Source organism: Protopterus annectens, chromosome 15.part0 (genome assembly GCF_019279795.1).
Source record: "Protopterus annectens isolate FY-2018-M chromosome 15.part0, PAN1.0, whole genome shotgun sequence".
In the NCBI taxonomy this organism is placed as follows: Eukaryota; Metazoa; Chordata; order Ceratodontiformes; family Protopteridae; genus Protopterus; species Protopterus annectens.
In genome coordinates this window covers 99,819,541-99,835,561 of record NC_056749.1, presented here as the reverse complement: position 1 = coordinate 99,835,561, position 16,021 = coordinate 99,819,541, and the positions used below count along the sequence as shown (strand labels likewise).

General features: G+C 44.9%; 1 protein-coding gene across 1 annotated transcript in view; it reads right to left on the bottom strand.

Annotated features, from left to right (window-relative positions):
* Positions 1-16,021, bottom strand: part of LOC122789798 (zinc finger protein 585A-like) — a 336,946-nt gene that overhangs the window by 238,407 nt on the left and 82,518 nt on the right. Inside the window, exon 5 of the mRNA XM_044057240.1 lies at positions 4,540-4,714. Within this exon, the coding sequence (XP_043913175.1) occupies positions 4,540-4,714 (175 nt within the window). The remainder of the gene's footprint in view (positions 1-4,539; positions 4,715-16,021) is intronic.

Below are 16,021 nucleotides of genomic sequence, written 5' to 3'. Positions count from 1 at the left end.
ACAGTGAAGCAGGGAGGAGGAAGGCAAGACGGAGGAGGCCTCCACAAACCCCTGCAGGATAGCCTTGGGAAACCCTGCTCTGGCCCTGGAAATAGCATCCATCTTGTAATGTTTTGCAAATATGTTAAAAGAAGACCAAGAAGCAGCTTCAAGGATGAAGTTCGCAGCCAAATCTTTGAAGAATGCATCCTAGGAATCCACTGCTCTAGTGCAATGAGCCCTCACAGAAACAGACAATTGCTTATCATGAACAGAATAACAAAAATAACTGGCCTTAAAAATCCAGGAGGAAATGGTTTGCTTAAAAACTGCCACACCCAATGTACTGGTATCAAAAGAAACAAAAAGCTGATCAGATTTATGCATGCTCTTGGTTTTGTCTAAATAATATCTGAGTTGTTTATGCAAATCCAAAGTATGACGGATCTTCTCACTAGCAGAAAAGAAGGCAGCTTGATAGGTCTATATCACCAATTCGAAAAGACCCATAATTGGACTGCATTTACAGTGAAAATGCCAGTCATCTAAGTTGCCCTTGTGGGGGGCTGTGTCTCCCCCTCCCCGCTAATTATATATGCCAACACCTTGATGACTGGCATTTTTGATGTAAATGCCATTTGATTATGTGTCTTTTCGATTTGGTGATATAGACCTGCTTGATAGACTTGATTAAGGGACAGATCATTAACCACCTTGGGCATTAAAGAAGGATTTGTATGGAGACATACCCTGTCAGAATGAAAAAAGGAGTACTGCCATCAAGGCCTGTAGCTCAAATACCCCTCTCTCAAGATGTTAAAGCAACCAATAAAACAGTCTTCCAAGTACGATGTTACAAAGAAGAAGAAGTGACAGTCTCAAAATTAGCCTGAGTCAGTTTTTCAAGGACAAAATTAAGATCCCAAGAACTAATGGGCTTTCATAGGGGACCAATATGCAAGACACCTTTAAGAAACTTCTCAACCTCAAACCTAGAGTCCAAAAGAGGAGTAAGTGGCAGAGAAGCAGAAATAGCTGACAAATGGACTTTCACTGAAGAATATGCCAAGCTAGCATGTAGCAGTTAACACAAGTAAGAAAGAACCAAGAAACCTCTACTGAAAAGGGTTTCTGGTGATGTTTAAGACACCAAACAGAAAATCTCTTGCCTTTGGACATATATGATTTTCTTGTCAGGTTTCCTGGCTTCCTGCAAGACATTAAGCATGTCCTCAAAACACTGGTTTGGAAAGGAATCAAAACCCTGTCACCCAAAGCGTCAGATGAAGAGTGGACAGATGAGGGTGAAGGAGAGTTCCTTTCTCTTATGTGAGAAGATCCATTAAGTGAGGTAACTTGTGATGATTGCCCTGGCTGGATGGAATAGGTGGGGAATCAGTACTGTCTGGGCCAAAAGGGAGTCACAAACAAGATTTTTGGAGAGCCCATGTTGATTTTGTGAATGACCCTTGGAAAAGGAAGAAGGGGAGGAAAGGCATACAGGGGTACTCCCCACCAAGAGAAAGACACGGTGTCCACCTTCCAAGCCAAAGGCTGTGGACTCTGGAACAGAACTGAGAGAATTGCCTGTTCAGAGGGGAGACTAAGAGATCCACTTGAGGAATACCTCACTGAGAAACTATATCCAGAAAAACATCCATGTGAAGCATCCATTTGTGAGTCTGTGTCCTGGACCTGCTAAGAAAATCTGCCATAAGACTGTGCTCTGAAGGTGCATAGACTGCCTGTAGATTGATGGTTATTTCCCATGTTGAAAGGGCTAACTTGCAAAGAAGGTACAGCCTCATCTGACCTTGTCTGTTCACTTACCGCATGACGGTGTTGTCTATATAAGCCTTCGAGGGACCTGGGACCTAGAGCACATGGAAAGCCTGAAGGTGTATAATGAGCACCTACATTTCCTTGATGTTTATGTGATCCACCCTCTAATGAGGGGACCAAAAGAACCTGCACATTCAGGGTGCAAGAAATGGCCTCCCCATCTGTGAAAAGTTCTCGAGATGGCTGAGGAGGATGGAAAGGAACACCAGTATTCAGAAATAGCTGCTGAATCCACCAATGAATTTCCAGTTTCAGATAAGGAAGCAGAGGAATTTGATGTTCTAGTGGGTGGAGGTAAAGTCACACTGATTTTACGTACCACTGAAACTTCTTCGTATGAAACCTGGCACAAGGGAGCATGGGGATGGTGGATATCATGAACTCTAGAGCCCTGAGTATTTCCCTGGCTGGAAGAGATGACAGGGGAACCAGGGAGAGAAAATAATTTGTGAAGGACAAAACCTTGGAAGCAGGGAGATATGCCAGCACTGGAACAGTCTGGAACTTGCAGCCTAGGAAAATGTGATCCTGAGATAGAGTCAACATTGACTTCTGAAGGTTGGCTGTGAACCACAGGCTGTGCAACAGAAGCTGGGTAAAATGAAGATCCTGCACCAGCTTGGAATGGGATGGAGTCTGAAGCAAGAGGTCATCCAGACAAGGAAATATCTGAATCCCTTGAAGAATGAAAAAGGTGACTACAGTGGCTATACATCTGGTGAACACCCTTGGGGCTGTGGTAACCCCAAAGGGCAAAGCAGAGAACTGAAAATAAGAGGAAGAGGCAGAGAAATGCAAATATTTCCTCAATAGAAGGTTGATAGGAATGTGAAGGTAAACATTCTTCAGATCCACAGAAACCAGAAAAGCTTGGGAGAGCAAATGAGGAAATAGAGTCTGAAGACATAATAGTCTAAGAAAGGAAAGCTCCAGGACAGGTCTCCAAGATCTCTCTCTCCTGTGGACTAGAAGCATCCTGGAATAAAACACCAAACCCCTATCTGTCTGCAGAACTGACTGAATGGTGCCCTGATCCACTAAAACATGCAAAACCCTTGGAAAATGAGAAAGATGATATGTCAGGGGTTGATGGATTTCTGAAAAAGAGTGAAGGGCCTTCCAGGTCATAAAGTAACCCTTCCTGATAATGGAGAGCACCCAGGTGTCTGTGGTGATCATCTCCCAAACTGGGAAAGAAAGAGAAATTCTGAGGGGCAAGTGGACCTGGCTGAGAAGAAAGGTGGGCAGGCAGTCAGATGGCTGTAAATTTGTCAGGAAAGCACTGTTTCTGGAGCCTGGGTGTCTGAATAGATTTGTCAGGGAAAATTCACATAGGAGCCTTCTTACCTTTAGAAGACTGTATAGGTAGCCTATGCAAAAAAGCAGTATTACTACGGTAGTTCCTCTAAAACTTGGGAATAGGGGAGGCAAAGATCTGCTTCAAATCTTTCATGATGTTACCTTGATCCTGCAAGGTCTTGAAAACATCAGCCACAGCAGTACCAAACAAATTCTGGTTATCCAAGGGAGTGTCGAGAAGCTTTGCTTTGATATCATCTGGCAACACCTAAAGATGAGGCCAGAAGAAGTGCCTCATTATAGAACCTGAGGCAGCAGCCCTAGAGGATTCTTCTGCTGTATCAGAACTACATGTGATAAAGTGATGGGTAGTGATGGGTAACAAGAGAGAGAGAGAGAGAGAGAGAGAGAGAGAGAGAGAGAGAGATAAGGCTTTACCTTAAGAGTCAGGCATATCAGAGCAAGTTTCCCAATCTGGGAAAGAAAATATGGTATGTGCCTTGTCATATGAGTCTGGTAATTGATGGCCCTGAGGGCTAAGGTAGCAGAAATGTATACTTTTTTTACCAGTCCTCTCCATGGCTCTACTGTCCTTATCCAAAGAAAGGAGTTTGGAAAAAGGCAATGGCCTAGAAGGCTTATCAGTCAAAACAGAAATCACTGCAGGATCATAAAAAGGGCACTTGTACAAGAACCTGCAGGCATCTGGCACCTTCTAGAACCTATCAGGTTTCTTAAGCACTGGAGGCTGAGAATCAGGTGTTTGGGATGCAGCAGAAAAGGTAGGTATCCAATAGAGCAGCCAACATAGAAGGGATAGCTGAAGGTTTAGGAGAGTACATTTGTAAAAACTCATAATACCTCTTCTGGACATCAGAAACCTGGAGCAATCCCACTTAGAATGCTCTGTTATGGGCAGGACTGTGTCACCATAGGAAATCTCCTTCAAAGGAGGGTCAGGACTGATGGATTCCTCCTCCTCAGAGTCATATTCTAAAGTTGAAGGTAACTAGGAGGAATAGGCCAAGGAGTCGGCCTCAGAATCAGAATCCCCATCTGAAGACTCTGTGTCCCTAGCCCTTTTAGGGGTACAGGGCCAAGGAGAAGCAGGAACTGAAACCCCTGATGAAGCACCATCAAGACATTGAACAACCTTTGAATAATCTGCCATTCTTTATGTGGATACCTTGGAGTACACAACACAGGCTTAGTTTTTTTTACTTTTCTTCATAGGGACATCCACTCTGACTAAACAGGGAGGTTCAGACCCCTGTCTAGATTCAATTATGGTACAGAGCACCTCTTTCTGTATAAAGAATTGAGGAATCCCCTTACACCCCTTGGAAATGATCAGCTGTGCAAGGCCTCCAATAAGGTAATGGCAGAGGAAAAAGGGCTGTTCTCTGGGTTCTCACTCACCTCAAGAGAGATGTCTAGTGGAAGCTGGACAGCAGCAGACTCAGGCTGAGACTTCTTGGCCTTCTTCTTCTTAAGTGGCAGCAGTACCTTGGGGTAAGTGGATTCTGCCATGGTACCTTGGATCAAAAGCTCAAGACATTGGTTCTCAAGGTAAATGGAAAGGAAAGAATGGCGACTACACAAAGTCTTGGGAACAAAAGCCTGACAGATAGTACACTGCATGTCATCATGGGAAGCACCTAAGCAAAACAGGCACCCATTGTGGTGATTTTTATGGGGAATCTGCCTCCCACACTGACATTTCCCTTTCTTGGATGACATGTAACCCAGTAAACAATAAAAGGAAAAGAAAAAAGAATCCCACTGGGGTACTGATCTGACAAGTATAGCACAATGATGGATGTTCAGACCAACATACAACAATGGCATTAAGACTGGAGGCAATGAAGTTCAAAATTGGGAGCATACATATGTCAGCTATATGGCCTATGCTTGCACTTGGAGTGTATAGGTTCATAGGTTCATAGGTTCATACTAGGCTATCTGCCCTAGGGCATTTATAAGCCTAGCCAGAGTGTGTTTGGCTTTCGCCACCCATTTTAAATTAATTTTGCTATGCCCTTTTTAGTATACTGTGCCTCTGTCTAACAGTGACACAGAAGTGATACCGGGGTATCTCCCATCCACTCATCAAGATTCCTCTTGAAGAGAGTCAATGAGGGACTCTGCCTAACCTGGACTGTGATTTTATTCCAGAGTGAAGGGAGCCTCTGGGTTATGAATCTGTCCCTCCAGCCTGCCCTATTTATTTCAGTGCTGAGGTTCAAGTCTCAGCTCGATGGGATTTGGATTTTCTGAGGTGCAGCATGTCCATTAATTCCAGGTTGGACATGGCTTGCCAGGCACAGATCGCCTCTGAGCAGGCGGTATGCCACTGAGTAGAGCTGAAGTTTCTTTAACCGGCAGCATATGGCATCTGTTTGAGCCCTTGATCCTCTTGGTGAGGTACTTTTGGGGTCTTTCCAGTTGCTGCAGGTGTCTGGTAAGGTACATCCCAAAAGGGGCATTGTACTCAATTATGGGCCTGATGAGGGATGAGTAAAGAGGCACGATGACCTCCCCTGATCTAGATGTGAATCCCTTCATGATTAGGTGGGCTATATAAAATGTTTTTCTAACCACTTTGGCCACGTGGTTGTCAAATGAGAGATTGCTATCAACTTGGGTCCCCAGGTCCCTAATTACTTAATAGATTACCACCTGTGTGGTAATTTGTGGCACTTTGTTTTTGCCAAAGGGATGACTATACACTTTAGCTTGAGGCCATGGCTCTGGCACCAGTTGTCTGTTTCTATGAGGCCCTTTTGGAGGATGCTTGTGTCGGCTGGAGAGTCGATTATGGCGCCCAGTCTGCAGTCATCTGTGAACTTGGTCAGCCACAGTCCTTCCATGTTGGCCTGTACCTCCGAGAAATATATACCGAACAAGAGAGGTCCCAGGACTGAGCCTTGTGGGACGCCACTTGTAACTGGTTTCGAGTCTGACATGGCTCCAGCAATTCTAACCATGTAGGTTCTGTCCTTGAGCCAGTTTGCAACCAATCTAGTGACATAGGGGTTTATATTTAAGCTGGTGAGCTTATCTATAATGCCGAGGGGGTATTGTATCGAAGGCTTTAGGTCCAGGTAGGCTGTGTGGACCACCTTCCCAATGGCCTTGGTGACTGTTTCAAAGAAATTGACCAGGTTTAAGAGGCAGGATCTGCCCTTAACAAAGCCGAACTGGGTAGGATCCATTGTCTGTACGTCCCCAATATCTTTATTTATGAGGTCCATGATGATCCTTTCCATAGCTTTGCAGACCAAGCTAGTCAGGCTTATGGGGCAATAGTTTCCAGGATCCGTTGAGGCACCACCTTTGTGGAGAGGGACCACTGTTGTTGTACGCCACTCTTTGGGTACATATCCTGTAGTAAGGCTGAGACTGAACAGTAGTTGTGGCGTATGTCGGAAGTATGATGCTCCCTAGGTAATAAAGGCTTTAGTATACTGGCCAGGCATTGGGATATCCATAGTAGGGGATCCCAGAGATTATGAATACTGCAACAAAGATATAGAAGGACATCATTTCAGTATAGTGACACCACAATCCCTAACACGCATACATGCCTGTACTGCTATCGTACAATCCCAGTGCTGTCAGACTAAACCCATGGCATGGAATTCAGTGCTGCATTATCCTAGTAGTGCTTATAGACAGCAGTCTGTGGCATCCATACATGATCTTCAGATCTACAGCCCCTGAAAGGAACTGCCAGACTGTGATCCCTGGTACCCCATGCATGACACTCAGCGTTGCTGTAGAATAACCAAGTTGTTAGACAGTGATCCCTGGTACCCAAGCATGACACATAGTGCTGCAGTACACTAACAGAGCTGTCAGACTGTGATTACTTGTGCCCATGCATGACATTTAGTGCTGCAGTACCCTAACAGAGCTGTCAGACTGTGATCCCTGGTACCAATGCCAGACATTTAGTGCTGCAGTACCCTAACAGAGATGTCAGACTGTGATCCCTGGTACCCATGCATGACATTTAGTGCTGCAGTGCCCTAACAGAGCTGTCATACTGTGATCCCTGGTAACCATGCATGACATTTAGTGCTGCAGTGCCCTAACAGAGCTGTCATACTGTGATCCCTGGTAACCATGCATGACATTTAATGCTGCAGTACCCTAACAGAGCTGTCAGACTGTGATCCCTGGTACCCATGCATGACATTTAGTGCTGCAGTACCCTAACAGAGCTGTCAGACTGTGATCCCTGGTACCCATGCATGACATTTAGTGCTGCAGTGCCCTAACAGAGCTGTCATACTGTGATCCCTGGTAACCATGCATGACAGTTAGTGCTGCAGTGCCCTAACTGAGCTGTCATACTGTGATCCCTGGTACCCATGCATGACTTTAGTACTGCAGTGCCCTAACAGAGCTGTCAGACTGTGATCCCTGGTACCCATGCATGACATTTAGTACTGCAGTGCCCTAACAGAGCTGTCAGACTGTGATCCCTGATACCCATTCATGACATTTAGTGCTGCAGTACCCTAACAGAGCTGTCAGACTGTGATCCCTTGTACCCATGGATGACACTTAGTGCTCCAGTACCCTAACAGAGCTGTCAGACTGTGATCTCTGGTACCCATGCATGACATTTAGTGCTTCAGTACCCTAACAAAGCTGTCAGACTGTGATCCCTGGTATCCATGGATGACATTTAGTGCTGCAATACTCTAAAAGAGCTGTCAGACTGTGATTCCTGGTACCCATGCATGACATTCAGTGTTGCTGTAGAATAACCAAGTTGTTAAACTGTGATCCCTGACACCCTTGCATGATATTTAGTGCTGTAGTACTCTAACTGTGCTGTCAGACTGTGATCCTTGGTACCAATTGTGAAGGCTGCCAGCCTAGCTAGATAGAATTTTATAGATAATTCTATCATTTGTAAATATTAAAGTAAGACACAGGCTTGTTGTCTTAAATGGAAAAAAATTGTTGTTAGACATGGAACTGAAAAAAATGAAACAACAGTGCTCTCTGCTGATCACGTAAAACATGTTGTGACCCTTTGATCTAAAGTCGTCTTTGGCCTGTTTAGATGAAAGCATTCTTTCTATTGTTTTAGCCAAGAGTTAAATTGCTTGATTTAAACATGCAAATGTATTTTTATTGCTCTGCTTCATGACAGCTGCAGGATAACACAAGGAGATGTTAAGAATGTAAAAGTAGTTTCTGTTAGCCTGGGAACCCAGGGAAGTGTGAAGAATGATGTAATGGGAACTATGAATGTGATTTTAAAAACAGAATAAATCAGAGGGCATTAAGCATTTTTGTCTTGACCATCCACCTCATCAGCACGTCTTGCTGTATAAGTACATTTATCTTAGATTTGTGTTTTATCTTAGAAATAGCTAGAAACTAGAAAGATTAGACTAAGTGTTTTTCTGGATCTACCTTTGAAACATTGAATGTCGGCTTTACAAACAGCCAGTTGGATGAACGGTAAAGCCAAATCTGGACTGCCTTACTTCTCTGAATTTTGAAACTCAGCAAATTCAACAGCAGATTTGCTGAGTTTCAAACTCAAATGTCGAACACACACTGTAATGCAGGGGGGCAAGTCCCCCTGCACCCCCACACCCCCTTGTTTAATACTCCAACACAGAGGCCACACTACAGTGGGGAAGGGATCCATTTCCTGATCCCCACTATAGTGCACTCTGCACCCAAAATGCAGAATCTGCAATGAGCAAATGTCAATGTGCATTTGCTCATTGCACATTCAATGCATTTTTTCAACCATCTGCAAACTTGAATTAGTACTTATGCACAACTGTCTTTCAACAAGTTGCGTTTCAATGTTTCAAATGCAAAGTTTTTTTTGTGATGTCAGACCTGTACTATTGAATTATTTTAAGTATTTCTCTGTGATCTCTGAACTCTTGAGTAGCACTGCATAGTAAGAAGTATTGTCTTGTGTTTTTATTATTTATTATTAAATATTTTAAAACCTTTCAACTGTGGCTGTTTTGTGTAGAGATAAGTTAAGCTCTAAGAGTACATTACATGTTTATAAGGATCCTGTACCAAGTCACTCTAATAAGCCTTGACTGTTTACTTATACTACCAATTGATAATAATATTGCACAGTAATAACTGAACACCCTTTTAAGGGCCTTTGAGTAGCTGATCAATATTAGTGGATGGTGGCAAGTGGTACTACCATATAGTCTGGGGAAAAGGGGCACAGCTGGAGAACCTGTGCCAGCCTTCCCCAGGAGTGTCTGTTTGGTTGTATAAACTCTTCTCAAAGTGTGAGTGTGTGTGTGTGTGTGTGTGTGTGTGTGTGTGTGTGTGTGTGTGTGTGTGTGTGTGTGTGTCTGTGTGTGAGCTACTTGGGCAGGGACATGAAGCACTGGTTGAACAGATAGGGTGCTGGAGGTTTTAGCTTGCCCACTAGGCTGAGATCTGTACCCTATAGCTGTGCCAGTGGGAAGACTTATTGGGGACCTGTAGAGCAAGGGAGCGACCAGCCCCAGACTGACTGTGATCTCTCTGTGATCTTAAGGGAAATTGCACTGTACTGTGTGTATTTTATATCTTTTCCTCCTATATGAGATGCCCCTCACTAGAGTTAGTGGTAAGGATTGAGGCTCCTTGATTGCTGGGCCAGGGCATGAGCATCCCATATTAATTGTTTGGCAGTGGTGGGATATCCACATCACATATTAATTAGTTGGCAAATACTAATTGGCTTGTAGTGGTGTGGGTAGAGTGCATTCCTGTAGCTTGGGTACAGTGAGCTTTGAAGGTGTTTTGTACTCTAAATCAGCCACGCAGTGAATACTCATAGTTCAGATCACAATTGTTTTATTTCTTTTGTTAGCTTAGTTAGTCAGGGGGAACAGACAGCATGCCAGCAGAGGAGTATGGAAAGCTGACAAGGAGCCAGCTGGCAGAGATGTGCCAGGCTAGGGGACTGGTGCATGGAAACCTGACTAAGGCAGACCTGATTGCAGCCTTGGTTACAGCTGCATCAGAAAACAGCAACCAGGAGGACAATCAGTCTGGCAGTGGAGATATAATACCCTCAGAGAATGGACAGCTCAACCTTTCTGCAGAGGACTTAAAAATCCATTTGGAGCTAAAGAGACTTGAGTTGGAGGCCAGGCATGTGGAAATAGAAGCAACTGAGAGACTGAGGCATCTAGAGAGTGAGGAGAATGAAAAACTGCTATGCCTGGAAGCTAAGGAAAAGGAGAGGCAGAGGCAACATGAGAAGGAGATGCTGACTCTTCACCAGAGTCATGGAGGTAATGGGGAAGGGAGTAACTGGACCCCAGAAGCACAACAGGTCAGTAAGTTTCTTTCGCAGTTTAAAGAGGGGGATAATTTTGAGTTTTATTCATATGTTTGACAGGGTATGCAAACAGTATAGCGTTGACCAAAGGCTCTGGATACAGTTCCTGACCCCCTTGCTCCATGTTAGAGGTGTAACTGTTTTGTCAAAAATTTCTGACATTGCGTGTTTTGATTATACTGTTGTTAAAAAGCATTTGTTAGAGTTGTTTAAGCTAACACCTGAAACGTATAGGAAAAAGTTTTGTGAGCATAGACGCAAGGCAGATGAAAGTGTGTGTGAATATGTTGTTGAATTGAGCACTTATTTCCATAGGTAGGTGAGTGGATGTCAGGTCACCGCTTTTGAAGGGCTGGCAGACCTTTTGGTGAGGGAACAACCCCTTAGCACTTTGCCTGAGGACATGTGGATCTGGTTAGCTGATAGACAATCTGCTACTCCAGATGAGTTGGGGAAGAAGGGAGACCTATACCTGGCAAGCAGGGCAGCCCTGCACCAGAAAGGGGCCCCCAGTACTGCTCATGGGTCTAAAGGAACTGTCCCAACAGAATCTGCCAGTAGCAGGGGACGCCACTAAGCCAGGTACATGTCCAGGAGCTAGGGTTAAATGTTTTGAATGGAACCAATGGTGCCATATGGCATACAGGTGTCCACAGTGGCAAGGTGGGGAACAAAAGGTGAGGGAGCCAGTAAGTGGGAAAGAGAAAATGCCAATAGTAGATTATCTTGAGACAACAGGGGTACTGAACTACCATCCTGCAGATGTCCTGATAGGGAAGGATTTGGATGAGGCAGTACCATGTGCTTATGCAGTTACAAACAGTGAGGCTAGGAGACAAGCATGAGGGTCAGGTAGCCTGGGGGAGACCCAGACAGACTACATACTTGTAGCCAGGACTGGTGAGGTGGTTACTTCAGGGAGTGAGCTACACTGTAGCAGTGAGAATGAAGGTGAGCCACAGCTGCTTGTCGGTACTGATGGTCCCTTGGACAGAGTGACTGCAAAGGTAGAGGTGATTAGTAGTACCCAGGCTGACAGTGAGGCACCACTGTCAGAGGATGCCAGACTTCCTGTGGAAGGGGAGTTGGGAAGAGTTACAAGGAGAGAGCTGAGACAGGCTCAGCTCTCAGACCCTACATTGCAAGCCCTGAGGCAGGTAGCTAGGGAGGCACCTGATTCTCAAGGAAAGGGGGAATCTGTATACGGTGACAAAGGATTACTATACAGAGAGTGGACCCCTGAGGGAGGGCTAGAAGGTGAGAGAGTACAGCAGTTGGTAGTGCCTAGAACCTAACATATGGCGCTTCTAGACATAGCCCATGATATTACCTTTGCAGGTCATATGGACAGAAACATACAAAGAGGCATATTATGCAGAACTTCTATTGGCCTGGAATTTCCAGAGATGTAACAGGGTACTGCAAGACCTGTGAGCATTGCCAAAAGGTAGGCAAGGCAGGAGACAAGGTGAGAGCTCCTTTAATGCCTTTGCCTGTGATTGAGGAGCCAGTTCAGAGGGTAGCTATGGATATTGTGAGTCCTCTGAATACCCCAAGTTCCAGAGGGAAAAAGTATATCCTAGTGGCAGTGGACTATGCTACACAATACCCTGAGGCAGTGGCTTTGTCCTCCATTGAGGCAAAGAAGGTGGCAAATGCTTTGTTAGAGATTTTCAGCAGGTTAGGTTTCCCAAATGAAATACTGACTGACAGAGGTGCCAATTTCATGTCAGACCTGCTGGCTTGTCTGTGGAAGTCCTGTGGGGTAAAGCACATGAAGACCACCCCCTATCATCCCCAGACTAATGGTCTTATTGAGAGGGTAAACTCTACAATCAAGTCCATGCTACAGGCATTTGCAGATCAGTTTAAGAGGGAGTGGGACAAATATTTGCCCCATCTGTTGTTTGCTTACAGAGAGGTTCCCCAGGAATCCACAGGTTTTTCACCCTTTGAGTTGCTGTATGGGCATAGGGTGAGGGGACCTCTAGATTTAATTTGAGATGCATGGGAAGATGAGTGAGAGTCTCACAAGGAGTCTGTTGTGGCATACGGCCTAAACTTTAGGACAAGGCTCAGGGAACTCATGGGCTTGGCCCAGGAGAACCTGGTGGAAGCCCAACAACAGAAAAAGGTGTGGTATGACAGGAATGCTCGAGCTAGAGAGTATACTGTGGGGCAGCAGGTAATGGTTCTCACTACTGTCAGACACAACAAGCTGCGTGTAGCTTGGTAGGGACTCTACAAGGTGGTAAGAAAGGTAAGTGATGTTAACTACATGGTGGAACTGCTAGGCAGAAGGCAGGGGTACAAACTGTACCATGTTAACATGATTAAACCTTACAATGATAGCAAGGCCCTTGTGCTGAACATTTGCAGTGGTTTGCAGGAGGAGTCTGAGGGAGATCTGGGGAATGATCTCCTCAGTGAGGCTCGGGCTGACACCTCAGTGGAAGGGGTAGCAATGTCCCAGCAGCTATCTCATACCCAGGTTCGAGAAATCCAAGCAGTGTTGCAGGAATTTGGGGACATGTTCACTGGGAAACCTGGGTGCACCCACCTGGGGCAGCACCAGGGGGATACAGGATCCCAAAGGCCTATTAGGCAGGCCCCTTATAGAGTGCCTGAGAGAGTCAAACAGACTCTGAAAGTGGAGGTACAGGAGATTTTGGAACTAGGGGTGATTCAAGAGTTCAACAGTCCCTGGGCCTCCTCAGTGGTGCTGTTACCAAAGAAGGATGACAGCACCAGGTTCTGTGTGGACTGCAGGAAATTAAAAAGTCACACAGAGTCAGATGCTTACCCCATGCCTAGAACAGATGAGACAGCTGGGTAGGGCCAAGAATCTTACAACCATTGATCTTACCAAAGGTTACTGACAGGTACCCTTGACTCCCAGTGCTAGAGAGAAGTCAGCCTTTGTGACTCCTTTTGGCTTGTATGAGTTCACCAAGATGCCCTTTGGGATGAAGAATGCCCCAGTAACTTTCCAGAGGCTGGTAAATCATATCCTAGCAGGATCAGGAGGGTTTGCCCTTGCTTACCTAGATGATATTACCATCTACAGCCATTCCTGGCCAGAGCACATTAAGCATGTCATGGAGGTGCTGGGCAGACTACAGAGGGCAGGGTTGACCATTAAGCCGAGCAAATGTCAGGTGGGCATGGCAGAGATCTCCTACCTAGGACATAGAGTGGGGAGCGGTAAGATTAGGCCAGAACCTGCCAAATTGGAAGCCATTCAGGCATGGCCTGCTCCTGTTACTAAAAAGCAGGTGAGGGCATTTTTAGGGACAGCAGAGTACTACAGAAAGTTCATCCCCAGTTATAGTACCATAGCTGCTCCCCTCACAGATCTGGCAAGGAAGAACAGGCCAGATAAGGTAGTGTGGACCCCAGCATGTGACCAGGCATACAGAAGCTTAAAGAAGCTTTGGGAGGACCCCCTGTATTAGCCAGTCCAGATTACAGCAAAGAATATTTTGTGCAGGTGGATGCTTTGAACCATGGGTAGGGGCTGTACTTAGCCAGATTTCTTCAGAGGGAGAAGAGTACCCAGTGGTTTATCTCAGTCATAGGCTCCAAACCAGGGGTGAATGCTCTGCAGCTGTAGATAAGGAATGTCTAGCCATAGTGTGGGCATTACAGAAACGTCAGCGTTATCTGTATGGAAGGAAATTCACTGTTATGACAGATCACAACCCCCAACATGGTTAAACAGAGCCAGCCAGCAAAATGCCAAGTTGCAAAGATGGAGCAAAGGGTTGCAAGCATATAATATGTCAGTGCAGCACTGCAGTGGGATTAGCAATGCCAATGCAGATGGGCTCTCAAGACAGGGAAGGGGTTAAGATATACTCAAATAGATCTAACCCTCTCAAGCAGTGTTTCTCAAGGTTCACTTGAAAAACTAGCTTGAGTTCTCCGGGGGGGGGGGGGGGATGTGAAGATTGCCAGCCTAGCCAGATGGAATTTTATAGATAATTCTATTATTTGTAAATGTAAATATTAATGTAAGACACAGGCTTGTTTGTCTTTGGAAAAAAAAATACTGTTAGATGTGGAACTCAAAAAATGAAACGACATTCCTCTCTGCTGACCACTTAAAACATGTTGTGTCATTCTGATCTAAAGTCGGCTCCGGCCTGTCTAGATGAAGACATTATTTCTATTGTTTTAACCAAGAGTTAAATTGCTTGATTTAAACATGCAAATGTATTTTTATTGCTCTGCTTCCTGACCAGCTGCAACATAATAAAAGGGGATGTTAAGAATGTAAATGTAGTTTCTATTAGCCTGGGAACCTAGGGAAGTGTGAAGACTGATGTAATGGGAACTAGGAATGTGATTTTAAAAACAAAGAAAATCAGAGGGCATTAAGCTTTTTTGTCTTGACCATCCACCTCATCAGTACTGTCTTGCTCTATAAGTAAGTTTATCTTAGATATGTGTTTTCCCATAGAAATAGTTAGAAACTAGAAAGATTAGACTAAGTGTTTTTCTGTGATGTCAGAACTGTACTACTAAATTATTTTAAGTATTTCTCTGTGATCACTAAACTCTTGACTAGCACTCTGTAGTAAGAAGTATTGTCTTGTGTTTTTATTATTTATTATTAAATATTTTAAAACCTTTCAGCTATGGCTGTTTTGTGTAGAGATAAGTTAAGCTCTAAGAATACATTGCATGTATATAAGAATACTGTACCAAGTCACTCTAATAAGCCTTGAATGTTTATTTATACTACCTTTAAGGGCCGTGTGTGTGTGTGTGTGTGTGTGTGTGTGTGTGTGTGTGTGTGTGTGTGTGTGTGTGTGTGTGTGTGGGGGGGGGCAAGGCAAGGTGCACTGGCTGAGAGAGGTGCTGGAGGGTTTAGCTTGCCTACTAGGCTGAGATGAGATCTCTGGAAGCTGTGCCAGTGGGTGGTCTTAATGGGGACCTGGAGAGCAAGGGAGCCCCTCCTGAGACTGACTGTGTCTGTGTGTGTTCTTCTAAAAGTGCACTTTATTTACTGTATGTATTGCTTATTTCCTATATATGGGCCGCCCTCAGTGGTGAGGATTGAGGCTCCTTGATTGCTGGGCCAGGGCACGAGCATCACACCCATGCATGACATTCCATGTTGCTGTAGAATAACCAAGTTGTTAGACTGTGATCCCTGACACCCATGCATGATATTTAGTGCTGCAGTACCCTAACAGAGCTGTCAGACTGTGATCCCTGGCAACCAGGCATGACATTCAGTGCTGCAGTAAACTAACAGAGTTGTTAGGCTGCGATTCTTAACACCCTTGCATATTTAGTGCTGCATTACTGTAACCAATATATCAGACTGTGATTCCTATTTCACATGTATGTCATTCAGTGCTGAAGTATCTTAACAGATCAGTCAGACTGTGATCCCTGGCTCCCATGCATGGCATTCAGTGCTGCAGTATCCTAACAGATCAGTCAGACTGTGATCCCTGGCTCCCTTGCATGGCATCCAGTGCTACAGTAGCCTAACAAAGTTATTATACTGTGATGCCTGACAGAAATGCATAACATTCAGTACTGCAG